This window comes from Choloepus didactylus, chromosome 8 (assembly GCF_015220235.1).
Source record: "Choloepus didactylus isolate mChoDid1 chromosome 8, mChoDid1.pri, whole genome shotgun sequence".
NCBI lineage: Eukaryota > Metazoa > Chordata > Mammalia > Pilosa > Megalonychidae > Choloepus > Choloepus didactylus.
In genome coordinates this window covers 106235317-106250789 of record NC_051314.1, presented here as the reverse complement: position 1 = coordinate 106250789, position 15473 = coordinate 106235317, and the positions used below count along the sequence as shown (strand labels likewise).

Sequence of the window (15473 nt, the reverse complement as noted above, 5' to 3'; positions counted from 1 at the left end):
TATTTTAGTAACATATATATAACCTAAAATTTCCCCCTTTAACCACATTCTGTGATGTTTACCACGCTTACAATATTGTGTTACTACCACCACCATCCATTACCAATAAGTTTCCATCCCCCCCAAACAGAAATTCTCTTCCAATTAAGCATTAACTCCCTATTCCCTACCCTACCCCAGCTCCTGTATTCTAGTTCCTGACTCTATGAATTTGCTAGTTAACCAAATTTTAATCAGATCATTTCTAAATCATCAATGATGTTATTTCTACCCACCTTCAGTATCTATCTAGTTACCAATATTTAGTAGAGAAATAAAAAGACTTTATATGTTTTTTTACCATTTTTATTGATAGTTTTTGGACAGTTCAGTGTCTCTAGAAGAAAACCCCTCTGTCTCCAATAGCATGAAAAATAAAAGCCATCCACCAGCAAAAGAGTGACTAAAGATAAACTTGAAACTCTCTTGGCGTTTCTATACCAGCAACAAAACTGAGTCTCCAATACAAACATTCTGAAAGAAGGAAGCTAAATAGAAAGATTGGGCCACATCACATACATATGCCGATGGATGCCCCTTCACATTTGCCCTTACAGTAAACAAACAACAGATTTTTGTTGTTATTATTGTTTTAACTTTTTAAGAGAAAGATTATTTTCAGGCTATGGTCAAAATTTTGCATTTTTTAAGTAATTTATATGACAATCCAAAACTTTGTAGGCAATAATGATGGCTCTGCAAATACATCTTTTGGGGAACCCTACTGCCTATTTCACTATTTTAGAGTTAGAGATTTAAAAGCACTATATCCATCAGTCTTACCTCAGCAGCTAAATAGTTCCCAGTTGCAAGATGTTTAAATCTGAACAAGCTGTTCCATTGTCCTGCACCCCCACGACATGGGTCATGGTGAACCACCTACAGACAAAGAGAGTAATGACAATAATGGCTGATGATATTCATGTTACTGGTAAGCAAGTGCCAACAGTTTATATACAGTGCCTCCCTGTTAATGCTGACCTATTAAATCTAATATATATTTATACGAGATTACATTGTGGCAAAATTCCCCATTAGTGAGCAAGAGATATGTTAACCCGCTGTAGATAGATGATGCTCAAGCTTTACATCTGCAAATACAGTCTTATCCTAAAGACATGTTTCCAAGGCCAAAACCAGAAATTCTGTGGGGTTTCCCCCATTTGTTATTTAATCATTAATTCTGAAGATTGTATTATAAGCCTATTATGGGCCCATTACTCTTCTAGGCAAAGAGGACATAGCAGTGAGTAAGACTAGAGCTTTCATTCGCATGGGGAAGAAAGTAAACAAATAAATAAATCAGATTTGACAAGTGCTAAGAAGGAAACAGAGGGCATGATTAACTAGCGAAGGCTACTTTAGATAGAGTAATCAGCACAGATCACTGAGGAGATGACATGTGAGCTGAAACCAGGAGGGGGAGAATAAGGCAGCCATATAGAGAGATTGGAAGAGCATCCCAGGCAGAGAGAAGTGCTAATGCCAAACCCCGGAGGTCTGGACTAACTTAATTCTTGGCCCACTCCATGTATGCTTTTTACTATCACGATGTCCATTGAAACCCGTCCTTCATATTGGCCTTGCCCAGGTGCTGAGCCACTGGGCAGAGCTGGGAATGTAGAATTGGCAGTAGCAGCTCTGACAGGGTTGGTTATGACAGGTGGTACGGGGCAATAGAAAAGCACAGGCTTTACAGTTCAAAGAAAACTGTGTTTGAGTCTCAGCTCAGCCAGCAATAATGGTGTGATCACAGCAAGTAATTTAATATCTTCACACTTCATTTCTTCATGTACATAATGGAATTAATTCACAGAATGGTTGTGAAGATTAAATATCAAAAGGCCTATCAGAATGCTAGAATAATTCTTCATTATTGTCCTTCAGCTTTTTGTTTGGGTTGACCACCCTTTGGCTCCTGCCTTGGCCTCAAATTCTGTATGCAAATCTATAAAACTTTCTAACACCTTTTGTTGGATTCCAGGTTCTTTGTCTTCTTATACTCCCATGGGTCAAATAAGATCATAATTATGAAAGTGTGTCAAAGAGTAAGAAGTATTACCAAAACACTTCCCTGTGACTAAAAACCCATCTATCCTTCAAGGCCGAGTTCTCAAATCTAACTGCTTCCACAAATCCTTTGCTAATCACCAGCCTCTATGATCTAATTAATGTTTGAAGTCTTTCACCTTTTGGGGAGTCCAGATACTGTTAAGAATCTGACCAAATCTATTGGCCGTTTCACACACACACACACACACACACACTATAAATAATGATTAGGGTTTAACAAATAACTTGAAACGTACCCTGGATCTCAGACTGAGAGTTCCTATCCTGTACACTAGTGGATCTAACGATGGTGGTACAACTCCCTCATGGAAGTCTTGAAGAAATGAGAGGGAGAGTGCTTCTATTTATCACATTGACTTTGGAGGGAATGCTACTGGCATTTAATGAGCAGTGGCCAAGACAGCATATTCACAGGCAAGTCCAGCAGGTGCTAAATCTTGTGTTGGTTCTCATCACCATCCCATCCTTCTAAGTGTTTCCCTTTTACCAGGGGCTGGAAGCCTCACCAGCAGGCTTTTAAAGACATTCACATGAGATTCAAAAATAGAGGAAGGTGGAAGAGAGGCTTGTCTTTGGGCTCCAGTGACAGTGGCAGCAGCACAGTAGCACAGGATCCTACAGGATAGGGTGGGCAAGGACCCCCGAAGGGGATGGCTCCGCAGCCCAGGAGGAGGGGCTTGCAGACTCAGAGGAGGAGCAGGAGAGGCTTCTAGCAATATCTGGTCTTCAGACAAGACTACCTCCCCCATCCTATTTTTCCTCTTCTGGCCCTTCTAATAATGTCAAAACCTAATATCCTATATTAAATACCTCCTTACTTGAAGCACATGAGCGATTTCTATTTTCCTGACTGAAGCCTGATTCATACAGCACACAACAATGAAATGTCCCACATCTTGCATGCCTTTTGAATCTCCTACAGAAATTAACCTACCACAAATATAAATTGCTGATATTTTAATACAAAATCATATTAAAAGTTTTTAACATCAAATTATATGAAAGGTCTAATATTTTAAGAGACATTCACTATGGAGAGAGAAGCTTAAATGAATTAAAAACATTATCTCAAAATTACTGAATAATTTATTTGCTCCCTCCATTCTGACTGTGCATTGTGTTATGTCATTTCCAGCTATGCATTTATTTGGAAAGGCTTTCAGTGCTGTGGCACAGTTACAGCAAAAGCTAAAATACTAATAGTAAATACATGAGAGAAGATTTGAAACCCCTTTTAACAGACTTAGAATCAAGCATTAAATAGGCACAGAAACATGAAATATAGGGAATTCATTGTATTTCATTTAAAAAGTTTTAAAACAAGATTTCATATTATTGCTATTCCATGTATTTTTAAATATTTGGAGCAAAATGATAAGAAATCCACGGTGTGAAAATGCATATTTTACCCCTGTACTTATTTTCATGTTGCCTCCTATTTTTCAGTCTTACCCTGATACTCCTCCCAGAAGTCTACCTTACAACTTCTCTGTTGCCTCTTGTATTATTGACTTTGGTGGATGCTGTTTTCCTCAGACCTTCTCAATTTCCTGTCACCTATTGAAGGATATGGTCTCCAATGTCTTTCTGAATCCTAGAGACTAAATGTTTGCCTCAGTATGTAGGGGTGGCAAGATAGAAGATATGTTTTGTTTATTATTTCATTTTTATTCTGAGTGATGTCATAACAGAGAATTATTTTGATGCTACATTTATAAATAGGCCCAGTTTATTTGCATAAACATCAGACTTCCTCATTTTTTCTGTTTCGACCATCTGTATTTGCCCTGCTAACCCTATTTCAATTATGGTTATTTCCCTCCTTTTTTATCAAGTGCAAATAAGTCTGTTCTGTTATTACATCTCCTATTAAGGGCCCAAATTAACCTCTGCTCTTTCATTTTCCTGTACTTCTTATATAAAACCTCTTCTGATTCTCTTCTACTACTGCTCTCAAATCTAAATCTATCCATCAGAGATAGGTATAAATACTGTAACTTCTACAGTAATCATTTGCATGTTGAAATACATGTTATTTATAGTTAACTACTTTCCTTTCATTTCTTCTTTATATTAGAAGCTGGGCCTTATACTAATTTTTTAATCATGAGACTACTACCTATGAACTTCATTTTAGTATATTAAAGGGAGTGTCACAAAACATATAATGTCAAAGGGGGATGATGGGTTTGAAAGGGCTGTGACCCACTGCTATAGGCCTAGATGTCCACTACATCAAGATGGAACTTATCAGATGTTGGTCTATTCACAGGCGATCACGTACATCTTAACTCCTTCAATGTATAGAAAACTCCTCTAAACAGAGTTCCATACCTCACATTTTCTTAATTACCATATGATATCAGCACCTTTGAGAAATACTTTCTGAACTAAAGGACGAATGAATTATTAACTACGGGTCTGCTGATTCCAATAGAAATGCCATTCCCAGAAGAAATAAATGCTCTCTTCATTCATGGTGTGGTTCTGATATCTGAGTTTACTCATCCTGCTCCATCTTAACTCCAACACCACTTGAGGCACATGGCCTTCAGTCTGAGCAGTCTTGACAACATTTTACAATGCATTTTTTAAAAGTAAAACCATATATATGCTCTTACTAAATTACAATTGTTCACACCCTATAGAAAATATGTGTGTCTGCACGTAGGTATACACACACACACACATATATATACATACACACGCACACACACACACACACAGTCACAGAAAGAGAGAGGGAGGGAGAGTTGCCCCAGAGAAGGTAGGTAAGGAAGGAGTATTCTTTCAGATTGGTCACAGCAACACAGAGAGACAAGTTGGTTCACAAAAATTCTTCTGTTTTATAGGTCCATCATAAATGAAGCCCATAACATTACAACATGCAGGCTAATAAACCTTGTCTTTGTGATCCAATGATTTATTAAAAGCCAGGCACATTTACATACCTCTATTTCCCAGAGCGCTTTAGAACTAGTAGCAGACGTCGCTGATTGACGCAAGGTTGTACGAAGGAAAATGTGCTGTTTTTTCTCATATTCATCACAAGTCAGAAATTTCTCTTGCTCCGCATGAAACAATCTAACAACATCACCCTAGAAAAACAGGTCAATAAACACTATATTTTCACAAAATTCTAAACAAACAGATGTGAGAAGCAGGTGCCCCTTCTAGGTCTGATACTCTGGGCCCCTCTTATAGCTACTTGGCTTCTACTGATTATTACACATTTTGAAATATTGAGGGGGGAAGACTCAGTGAAACACAGTGAGTATTAAGGTCTGTACTCACAATGTTAAATTATGAAAACCAGTGACTACAGAGGTAGGCTTTGCATCTAGAAGTTCAATAAGTCTATCTTCCATTCTTCCAGCAAATGTTCTATGTAGCACATACTTACGCCTTTTAGTACATCCTCTCGGTAGGAACTATATTTCATAAATAAAGTGATTTTCCAGCTAGTGTTGCAATTAACAGCATTCACCTATTAATGAAGAAATGTTAAGAGTTATAAGGCTACAGATTGCATTCCACTTGTAAAAAGAGAAAAGAGGAAAACTTCGAACAATGAACTATGTATCTTAATATAAAAATCTTCAAACAACCATCGGAAATAGTCATAGCTAATCATTATCTACATGTAATTTGGGAATACTAATTAGCATAACAGATTATCCTCATGAAAACAATGAAAGAAACTAAATGACTTTTTTTTTTTCTCCCAGGAGAAAATCCAATAATTTATTCCCTTTTCTCTTGAACATACCTCTTTACACCCTGGGTTATCAAGAAGCTCTATGTTGCTTGCATGTAGGGGCTGTCCTGCATTCACTGGCATCAAAACAACTTTATCTCCTACAACAATCTAGGAATCAAAAATAAATTGCAACTGAGACACTGCAGGGATCATCAGGGTTAGATTTGAAGTTAAAAATAACTGTGCAAAAGTCCCTGCTGTTGAACTGACACCTGTCTCCTTTACCCTCTGTACAAAATTTAGTTCAATTTTTTCCTCTTTGAGAAAATAAATGATCTTATGATCCTATCCCATAGGCCTATCAGACTGGATACATAAAGCTAGTGTAGATCTTTTTCTTACTAGCCTTCAATTTCAGGTAGAGCCTTCTTGCATAAAATTGATAAATGGGTCCTTATCCCTCTACAAGAAGAGACCTTATGCCACAAGCACAGCAGACAGACAGTAAATGCATCTGACACAAAAAACCAATCAACCCATATGTTGGAACCACTTCAAGTACAAGCAGAAAATAGTTTACAACTGTAGTCTCTCTGGAATGAAAGACAAGTCCAGTAAATTTGATTGTCCCTCTAATTTTGAAAATTTAATTAAACATACCAATGTCATCTAGATACAGGAAATGCAGAAATAGATTATTACCTTGCACAAATACACTTACTGTTTGGTCCTTAGGCATCTGGTTCACTCTTCTCTTAAACATCAAAAAAACAATATTGCTCCTTAAATCTAATATTCATTTCTAAATGAAAACTAAAATTGGTTAATGGTGTGCTTTAGAGAAATAAGTCTGAATTGATTGTGTTTTATTTATGCTATTGTTTACAATGTCCACCTTATCTTCAATTATTTTTATTCATAACTCAAATTATGGGGAAATAAAATTATGCTTCCTGAATGATAATAATGAATTTTATAGTTACTAAAGTTATTTATGTTACTAAGTTCCATTGGAGACATATTACTGTAATACCTACAGTCTCAAGAATAGAATTGCTCAACATTTCAGAAATGAAAACCAAAATTTTCCCTTTGTGACATATTCATATCAATAAATATTGGAATCAATTTAGTTTGATACATAACTAAAAAACAAATTAGGACTCAGGCAGTAAGAAAAAACAGAACTCTATTTCCCTGTATCTTAACCTAAACCAAGACTTAAAGTAATTTAATTTTACATCTTCAAAATAAATTAACCTCTTATGGATTATATACAGCAGTCTACATTCATGTGCTACTTGTGTTACAAACTGTATCTGGTGCTTCAAATATGATAGTGAAGACTCTAGCTCCCTAATGGAGCAAACAGGGTTGTTCTTTGGTTTGTAGAAACAGTTTCTACTGTTTATAGGCTTGGTCTCTATTCATTACCCGACATTTCAAATCCATAATCAGTCAGATGCGATGACTCACAAAGACTCCTTGGAAACATGTACTGATACGGAAAGATCACCAAGAAGCAGCGTCAAGTGAAAAGAGGAGAGGGCAGCACAGGGTGCAGAGCATGCTATCTTATATGTAAAAAGGAAAGGGGGAAATAGAAATATAAGCAAAAAGAAATCCTTCCAGTGGTTAACTATAGAAGATGGGACTAGAATTGGGCAGATGGGGAAATGGGTGGGAGAGACACAATTCACTATGTATCTTTTAACAATTTTCTATATTTCAACCATCAACTGGTATTCTTGCAATGGCTACTTTGACTAACCAAGCTGAATGAAACTTGCAAATGAAGTGGACAAGAAGCCAATCATATGAAATAAAAAGAACAGTAAGAGATGCCGGGAAGAATACAAGAGTTTGTAAGAAATAGTCCAATGCTCAAGGAATTCACACCTAATCAGATAAGCTGGCAAATACAGAACTTAGTAATATTCTCAGAAGAATACAGCTTGGGTCTGATCCACTGATGGGGTCAAACTCTTTCTGAGAAGCTGTACATTTAATAGAGAACTTGTGTATAAAGTCGTTTTCTGCCACATACAGGATCAGCCAAGGCAGTCACTCTGCTATACAAACATCTTAAAAGAACTGCAATTCCAGAAGCACTTCTGTTGATTCTTTGTAACAGCCATGTAGAATTCTAGCTGGGATATTGCTGAAAATGGCAAGCAATATATTGCTTTTGGCAGCTACCCTTCTTTAGAAGTGGTACCTGGTATGGTGAAAAGAACATTGCAGTAGGCACCAAAACAACAGAGTTCTAGTCCCACCTCTGCCAGAAACTCAAGGTTGTTAGATTTTTGCAAAATCTACTTATTATTTGTAGCTTGTTCCCTAAGAGTTAAAATTTTCTAATGATTGTCATAATAATTGTAAGGATATTTTTTGGCTTTGCCTCACTTTTGAAATCTACCGTGAAGGTAAAGAACTAATATCTTCTTAGATCAAAATAGAAAATGAAAAAATTAACTACTCAACCATGAAAAGATAAATGAAAATGATATATTTATACATTCTTTGCATGGCTGTGCCCAGTGACTTTCTAACTTTTCCACACCAACCAAGGGCTTTCTATAAAGATGAAAGTTTAGGAATCCATGAATCTATTTTGTTTCCTACAACTCTCCATCCCACAATTCCATAAGACACATCACAAAGGCACTCCTAAGTAGTAGGAAATGTTGATCTTTGAAGCAATGAATATCTTCCCCCTACTCCCACCCAGGCTATCATCAGCCTGATTCTTTCATTTCATTTGGGTCACAGAACATCCTATTGGATATTTATAAGCTAAATCATAACATAACTAATTGTTAAATACTTAAATATAATTTTAAAGTCTTCTGAATTTACAATTTCCTCTTCTTACTTTTATATGCTTTTTTAAAAAGTCAGTAATAATTGAACCATCTGGTACAAAGTGACAGTATTTCCAGTTGCCTTCAACAAAATACAGTAGGTTTGTATTTTAGAAAAATGATACTAATTCCTGCTGAAGAAAATGAGCATTACAATACAATTATATATGTGGAAAATATAGGACTGTGGGGGTGTTTATGCTTTCATAACCTTAATCACATACAAAAGCTACACAGTGATGAGCTAAAACAGTGAACTATTTAAGCCAGAAGCAATGTGGAAGGTTGTTTAAGCCATGCTTTATGGAGCACATCTATGTAAAGAGGACTTCTACGTTGCATTTAACAATGACATCGTCCATTTTAACCAAGACAAAGCGTTTGGGTGGTGGTTTGTTATTTGGTTTTGTTTGTTTTGTTTTCAGTAAAACTAATTATTTTAAATAGTTCATTACAGTCAACTCTCTGACCCTGAAAATGCATTTGGAAACAGGTAAAGAAAACAGAATAAATTAATAAAATCTACAGCTAATCTAAAGGTCCCAAATTATCCAATCACTTCATCACACTCCTTCAGGAGCTTGCACTCAGGTCTTGTTTGTTTTGGATGTTTGATTTTTATTGACCTCCTAGAGACAGGGACACTACTTGGTGAAAGGCAGGGGAAGAAAACAAGCATTCCACAAAAGGGCATCAACGGACAGGGGTTGTTCACTAACCACATCATCAGCCCCCGAATACTTAAGAGTTGATTGTAATTAACTACCTACTGAACTTAAAATATGAATCATGCTCATAGCACACATTATTTGATGCCCCACCTCCCAAAAAAGGACTAATTTTTTTAAGGAACCCAACACAAGACTTGAAGTGCATTACATTCCTGCATGCCATGCTTTTCTCAAACCTTACCTAAGGAGGATATCACCAGATAATTTAGAAACCAAATTAAACCATGAAGCTTGCATCCTGTGGAACTGAATTTATACTTCAAAATTCACTGGAAAAATAGATGCACCATAAAAAGAAGACATCACTAAGACAAGAAATATCCAAAACATCATACTAAAAATGTAATCAAAGTATTGACTGAGAACGCTCTGGTGGAATAATTATACTTTTATATTGCTGCAAATTCATAATATTAATAAAGGAAAAAATTTCAACTATTTTCCTTAATCATTGGCTCAATATTTGTAAGGTATTCTATTTAGGAAAGATATTCAGTATTCAGAGTCAACCAGTTGTTATGGAACATCTCCCATGTGCCAGGGACTGTCAACCATGCTTTAAGAATATCTATTATCCTATCGAATCATTACATGTAATTTTTATTATCCCCTACTATGTAAAGTAGCAGAAATTACTTTAGCAACTACTAAAATTCACATAACATACAATACCCACATATTCCACAATGTATTCTAAATATAATTGTCATCAGTGGGCAGATGCCAATTAACTCCTCAAACATCAAATGTCTATTAAGCGGCTTTACTTGCCATAGAGCCTGTAATGGCACACTGTCATGATTCACAGTGTTGTCTACTAATTCAAGGAGGCAGACACAGTTTCCTAAGGACAGCGCTTTCTCTTTACAACCAGCCTCCCTCCTGATCAGGCAAGGTTGCAAACCTGTTTCTCTTTCAAAAGCCTCAGCAAATATTAAGGGTACCTAAATTCTTTCACGCAAATTTCAGCTGGAAGATAATTTTAAGTTAATCTAAACTTGGTCTTTTTATGATTTCCGAGTACAATGGTACTATAAATACTTTTAACCTTTTAAAGACATTAACAGAAAAAACGTGTTGGTTGAAAACTATTTCCTGTCTTTGTACGTTCTGAAGTCTCTCACTAATTGGGTATTATTTTCTTTATGAACCCACTTCTGCCCTCTTAATGTTATATTTACATACATTGTCACCCTCACTTCTCAGCTTCCAGAAGGGATGAATATAAAACCAAGACCCTTCATTTCCTGCAGCATCCAAGGACACCCGCATGGCATTCTTCTCCAGCAAAGCAGGTAATCTCTTGTTGACAGTCAGATATTTGTTGCTTTTTATATGCAGTAGCTGTAAGGAAAAGACATAGATTACCACCTTTATTCTTTGATCTCCTCTGCTAATTTCATTTACATGTTCATACATATATCATGTAGCAACATAGCAAGGCTTGAAGTGGAGGTTTAAAAAGGAACTGCTTTATACTCTCACTATCCTTCTGTATTGACTTCTTTCTCCTCTTTCAGTTCCTCTTCACTCCCCACCCCTACCCAATTCTGCTTCACACCAAAGTGAGCACATGAGGGAAACAAACCAGGGGACATCTCTGAACAATTTGCATCCATTGATAAATAATAGAATGAAACCAGGCTTTCCAAGGGAGACCTGGAATCTCTTTTCTCCATTTCTGCACAGCCACAAAAATAGAATATACTAAAATAGAATATACTAAAGAAACACAAAGAAACTGTAACAATGCACCAAACCTCTGAGCATTATTAGCCATCTCTGCCCAGAGACAGCCCTAACTCTTCCACTATGAGTTATAAAGCGGTGCATCCCAGATGGGCTCTGCAACGTGCACTGGACGATGCTGGCTCTACCCCATCTCAGATGAGTGTCAAAGCACCATTTCTCAGACATTTTGGATTCCACGGGCCAAATTATGGCAACATTATTTTACTAAGTAAGGAAAAAACAAAACAAAACAATCCCCTGTCTATTAACACAACCATTTTTAAAAAGGAAGGCCATTTTAATACCTTAAGTATAAGAAGGAAATTATCTCAGATTAAAGGGCAGTTATTTCTTTGAAAACAATCATGAAAAGCCCGTTATTATACCCTTGGTTCTCATTTTACCATAAACCATTGAAAACCCTCACGGACAGACCTCATTTCCCTTAGGTTCACTTAGATGAGAGCACATGGCTTGGTCCCTAACTGACCACACAAACATTTACACTTCAGATACTTGACAAAGAACACAAGCTCAACTTAAACTGCCACTTAACACTTAATCAAAACGTGGCTGAAAGAAACAATATTTATGGATGATTGGCCAAGGGACATGAAACCCACCTAGGCACAATTACTACCTTATCTACAATATCTACATTATCTTTCATTAAAGTAAGGCATACATTGAGGGAGCTGCAAACCCAGGCTCTCATCTCCCCTCATCCAAGAACTGCTTGGACTGCCCTGTGCTCTGGCATGTTGCCATTGCTCTGTAACAAAACATCAGGGAATATTTTTAAAAACAGCCCTATGAACCACTCGTAGTGTTTGCTGTAAGGAAGTTGTTAAGGCTATTGTTTACTAAGTTAAACAGCGTCCTCTTTGTGAGAGCTCATAGGAAAAACATTTCTCTGATCTTACTTCTGGGAACGGTTGTGCTTCTAGACTTCTGACTCAGTTCTTTGTTACGGACCTCATCTGTGAATGCTGTACCATGTTATGCTTCCCTCATAGCTAAGCGGGCAACAAAAAGGGCAAGACAAAGTTTACTGGACTTTATTGTATAAACATGTGTCACTCTGTCTTCACCTTATTTGTCCAATCATTATTTTTCCTTTGACCAAGTTGCTTTACACACTTACTTACATTTTATCTTGTTATGCAGTATGTATTTTTGAAGATGCTTTACATTCTTTTTGGAACAAGGTGGGGCATATATTAACAAATAACCAAGTAAAAAGCTAAAAGGATCAAAATGAAGTACAAGAAAGGAATGCAGCTGAGATAAATCATGGTGTACGGATTTATTGAAATAGTAGAGCTTTTAATAACAACTCAAGGAGGATTTCCCTCTAAAAGCACCATTTGAAAACTTTCCTCTCTCTACAAAATGGAAAGCATAGAGCATCATATGTTACACATTTGTCCCAATAATTCTAAAGGACTATCTTTTACAGTCCACTAGAAATCATGTTTCCCTATCCTCTTCTTTTTCATGTAATAATAATATATACTTGCGCACAGATCTAGATAAATTCTCTTCTTCATGTGTACACACCACTTATTGCCAAACATATAAACACTTAGTGCTGAATATCAACTGAACATATCACAATATCTATAATTCACACCAAAGAACAACCTATTGTACCACAACATTTTAATGCAGTTTGGCATTCCTACCAAATGTAAATTACCTATGAAATATTCACCTCTTTTAAGAGAAAATAAATACATTAGAGACTTACTTGTATAACATTACTGTATTTCACAATTTCTCCCAACAGTTTCTTATTCTCTGATTCATTTTGTTTTTGTTCCAGTTCTGCAGCATGCTATAAAATGATTATCAAATATTCAGTGTGGAAACATAAGAAACAGAGTTCAATATTGACAATGAAATAAATATACACTTTTTAGGAACAAAGTATACAACCATGAATAAAAGAGGCCAGTGGCCCTACTTTTGGAGCTTGAGGAAGGGTATAACAATAATTAAATGATTATAACAAAGTGTGATAATTATCTCAATATAATGCTGAAATGTGGCCAAAAATGTCTTGGGCTGCATTCATGCTGGAAACTTCAGAAACGTACTAGGCTCTTTAGTCTTATTAAATTACTTTAGGAAGGAATATTGCTAGAAAAGCCAACCAGGTTAATAGGTGAATTTCAAAAGTCTTGAAGTACAGTTTCAATTCTGAAAATAACAAGAATTTTAATGACACACTTGACTAAACCAGAAAAAACAGACTTTCAATTCTTTTTCCATAGTCTTTCAGGAAAAAAAAATAAGCACTATGTCAAGTAAAATATAAATGGATTTGATATTCCTACAGAGGTTTTGGATTGACATTCAGTTTGATGTGAAGTTTCAATCAGTCTGGCACACCCTAAAAAATGGCAGCAGGAAGGTGTTAACTACCTGCCAGGAAAGAAGCAGCCACACCCTATAACTTAAAAATCCCTCCTACTGCCAATATATTGCTACATCTATTCTAAATCTTTGTGTAGTCAGTGAAATTTCAAAGCTAGAAAGCTACTAATACATCTTCTGCCATTGTTGTTCTTAATCCATTGTAAACCAGACAACTGGCAGCCCTAGCTTTTACCTGTAATTTCTTCAGCAAGGCAGCTTCTGTGTGGTTCCCTTGTTTGGCTTGCTTGGCTTTCCAATATTGCTTCTGGGCAGAATATCGGTTCATAGGGCACACCTTGAAAAGGCAGTCTATGACAAAACCAAGAAACAAAAACAGTGTAACTAAGGCTACCAGCATTTCCTTGATTTCCCTTATAGACTAGTATTTACTAATCTGGGTATACTTGAGCATAAAGAACACTTCAAGGTCATCTAGTCCATTCTCCAGCCAGTTCTTGAATTCCCTCTACATAACATCCTTTTCAAATAATTCTTTAGACTCAGTTAAAAGCTCCCCTCTTCATTAAAGTTTTTTAAAGGATGGTATAGCCGGTATAACTTATAAAGAAATCAAACTAGTATAATCATTATATTATAAAGTACTTAACCATCATGGGGTACACAGTCTTTGAAAGTGAACAGAATGAGGTAAGTGACTTTCACTGCCTTATCTGACCTTCCACAATTATTTATTATTTGTGATATGAATCTTTTAAAGCCAAAGTAATACAGGAAGTAGAAACCATCACAGCTGACCATCGTGTTCATCCATTCCCCAAGTCTCCACATACCTGGCGTGAACAGAGTATGGAAATCTGAGAGGCACTGTGATGTAGCGGAAAAACAAAACAAAATAAAACAAAACAAAAACTAAAGCAAGATTATAGTCCTGATTCTACCACTCTATATCAAGTTAAGATTTCTTACGAGAATACTATAGTTACTAATATCTCTAAGATGAAAAGTAATACATATGTATTAGTGAAGAAAATATATGTTTGACTAAACAATTTTGTATCCTGGAATGGATTAGAATCTATAATAAAGGCCAATTCTCAATATTCTATAACAAAGGGGTAGTGCTATAGAAAATCTAAGCATTATTTTCATTTTTCTCACAAAAGTTTTTTTATGGATTTGATACAACCAATTTACTTTCTTTTGGTTGATGTGGGACTATTTAGAATCATTCTCATTTCTCAAACATGTACCACAGAAATGAAATTTAATCAAACCAAACACTCATTTTATCCACTTTCTAGGCTATATTGTATAAAATGTTCAGGTTCTATTTTTCTCTTTAAAATTAATTATAAAACTAAACATTGACCATGATCTTATTCAAATCTCAATTTCCTATGGTTCTAATGGTATAATCAAAGAATATGACTATGAATTTTCCTAAAGAATTTAGAAAATCCAGAAGTACTACTGATTTTTCTATAGCTTGTAATTGCAACACAAATTCTATTGCTCACCTCCCCACAGACACACAAGTTTAGAAAACTATTAAATTATAGTTTAAAAGGCACAGATGTGGATGAGTAAATATTTTCAAGGTAGCAGAAAACCAACACCTTCCAACTACTAAAAACAGTATCATTACTATATGATGTAAAAATCAACACTTGTCACATATATGTGAAAAGAAAAAAAACTAGGCCTGAGCACTGATTCCTATGCCAATGTATCTTATAAACCCTAGAAACTATTTTCTATATATTAACAACTATAAAAAATATCTACCAACTTTCTAAAGCACAAATATAGAAGATGTTCACAGATAGTGCTGAGTCTTCCCAATTTACTGCAGCAGGCCCTTCTGACGATCCAGTATCACACCAGTAACCAGATTCTATTTTTTTTAGCACAGCAAAAATACAAATCAGTTTTCAAGTAGAACTGAATTCTATA

At 35.8% G+C, this 15473-nt stretch overlaps 1 protein-coding gene across 4 annotated transcripts in view; it reads right to left on the bottom strand.

The window, feature by feature from the left end:
* Window positions 1-15473, bottom strand: part of ITPR2 (inositol 1,4,5-trisphosphate receptor type 2) — a 550850-nt gene that overhangs the window by 440966 nt on the left and 94411 nt on the right. For all 4 annotated transcript variants that reach the window (XM_037848345.1, XM_037848346.1, XM_037848348.1 and 1 more), the window contains 7 exons: window positions 13753-13868; window positions 12889-12975; window positions 10593-10751; window positions 5882-5980; window positions 5516-5599; window positions 5064-5210; window positions 823-918 (listed from right to left, as the gene is read on the bottom strand). In XM_037848345.1, the coding sequence (XP_037704273.1) occupies window positions 823-918; window positions 5064-5210; window positions 5516-5599; window positions 5882-5980; window positions 10593-10751; window positions 12889-12975; window positions 13753-13868 (788 nt within the window). The remainder of the gene's footprint in view (window positions 1-822; window positions 919-5063; window positions 5211-5515; window positions 5600-5881; window positions 5981-10592; window positions 10752-12888; window positions 12976-13752; window positions 13869-15473) is intronic.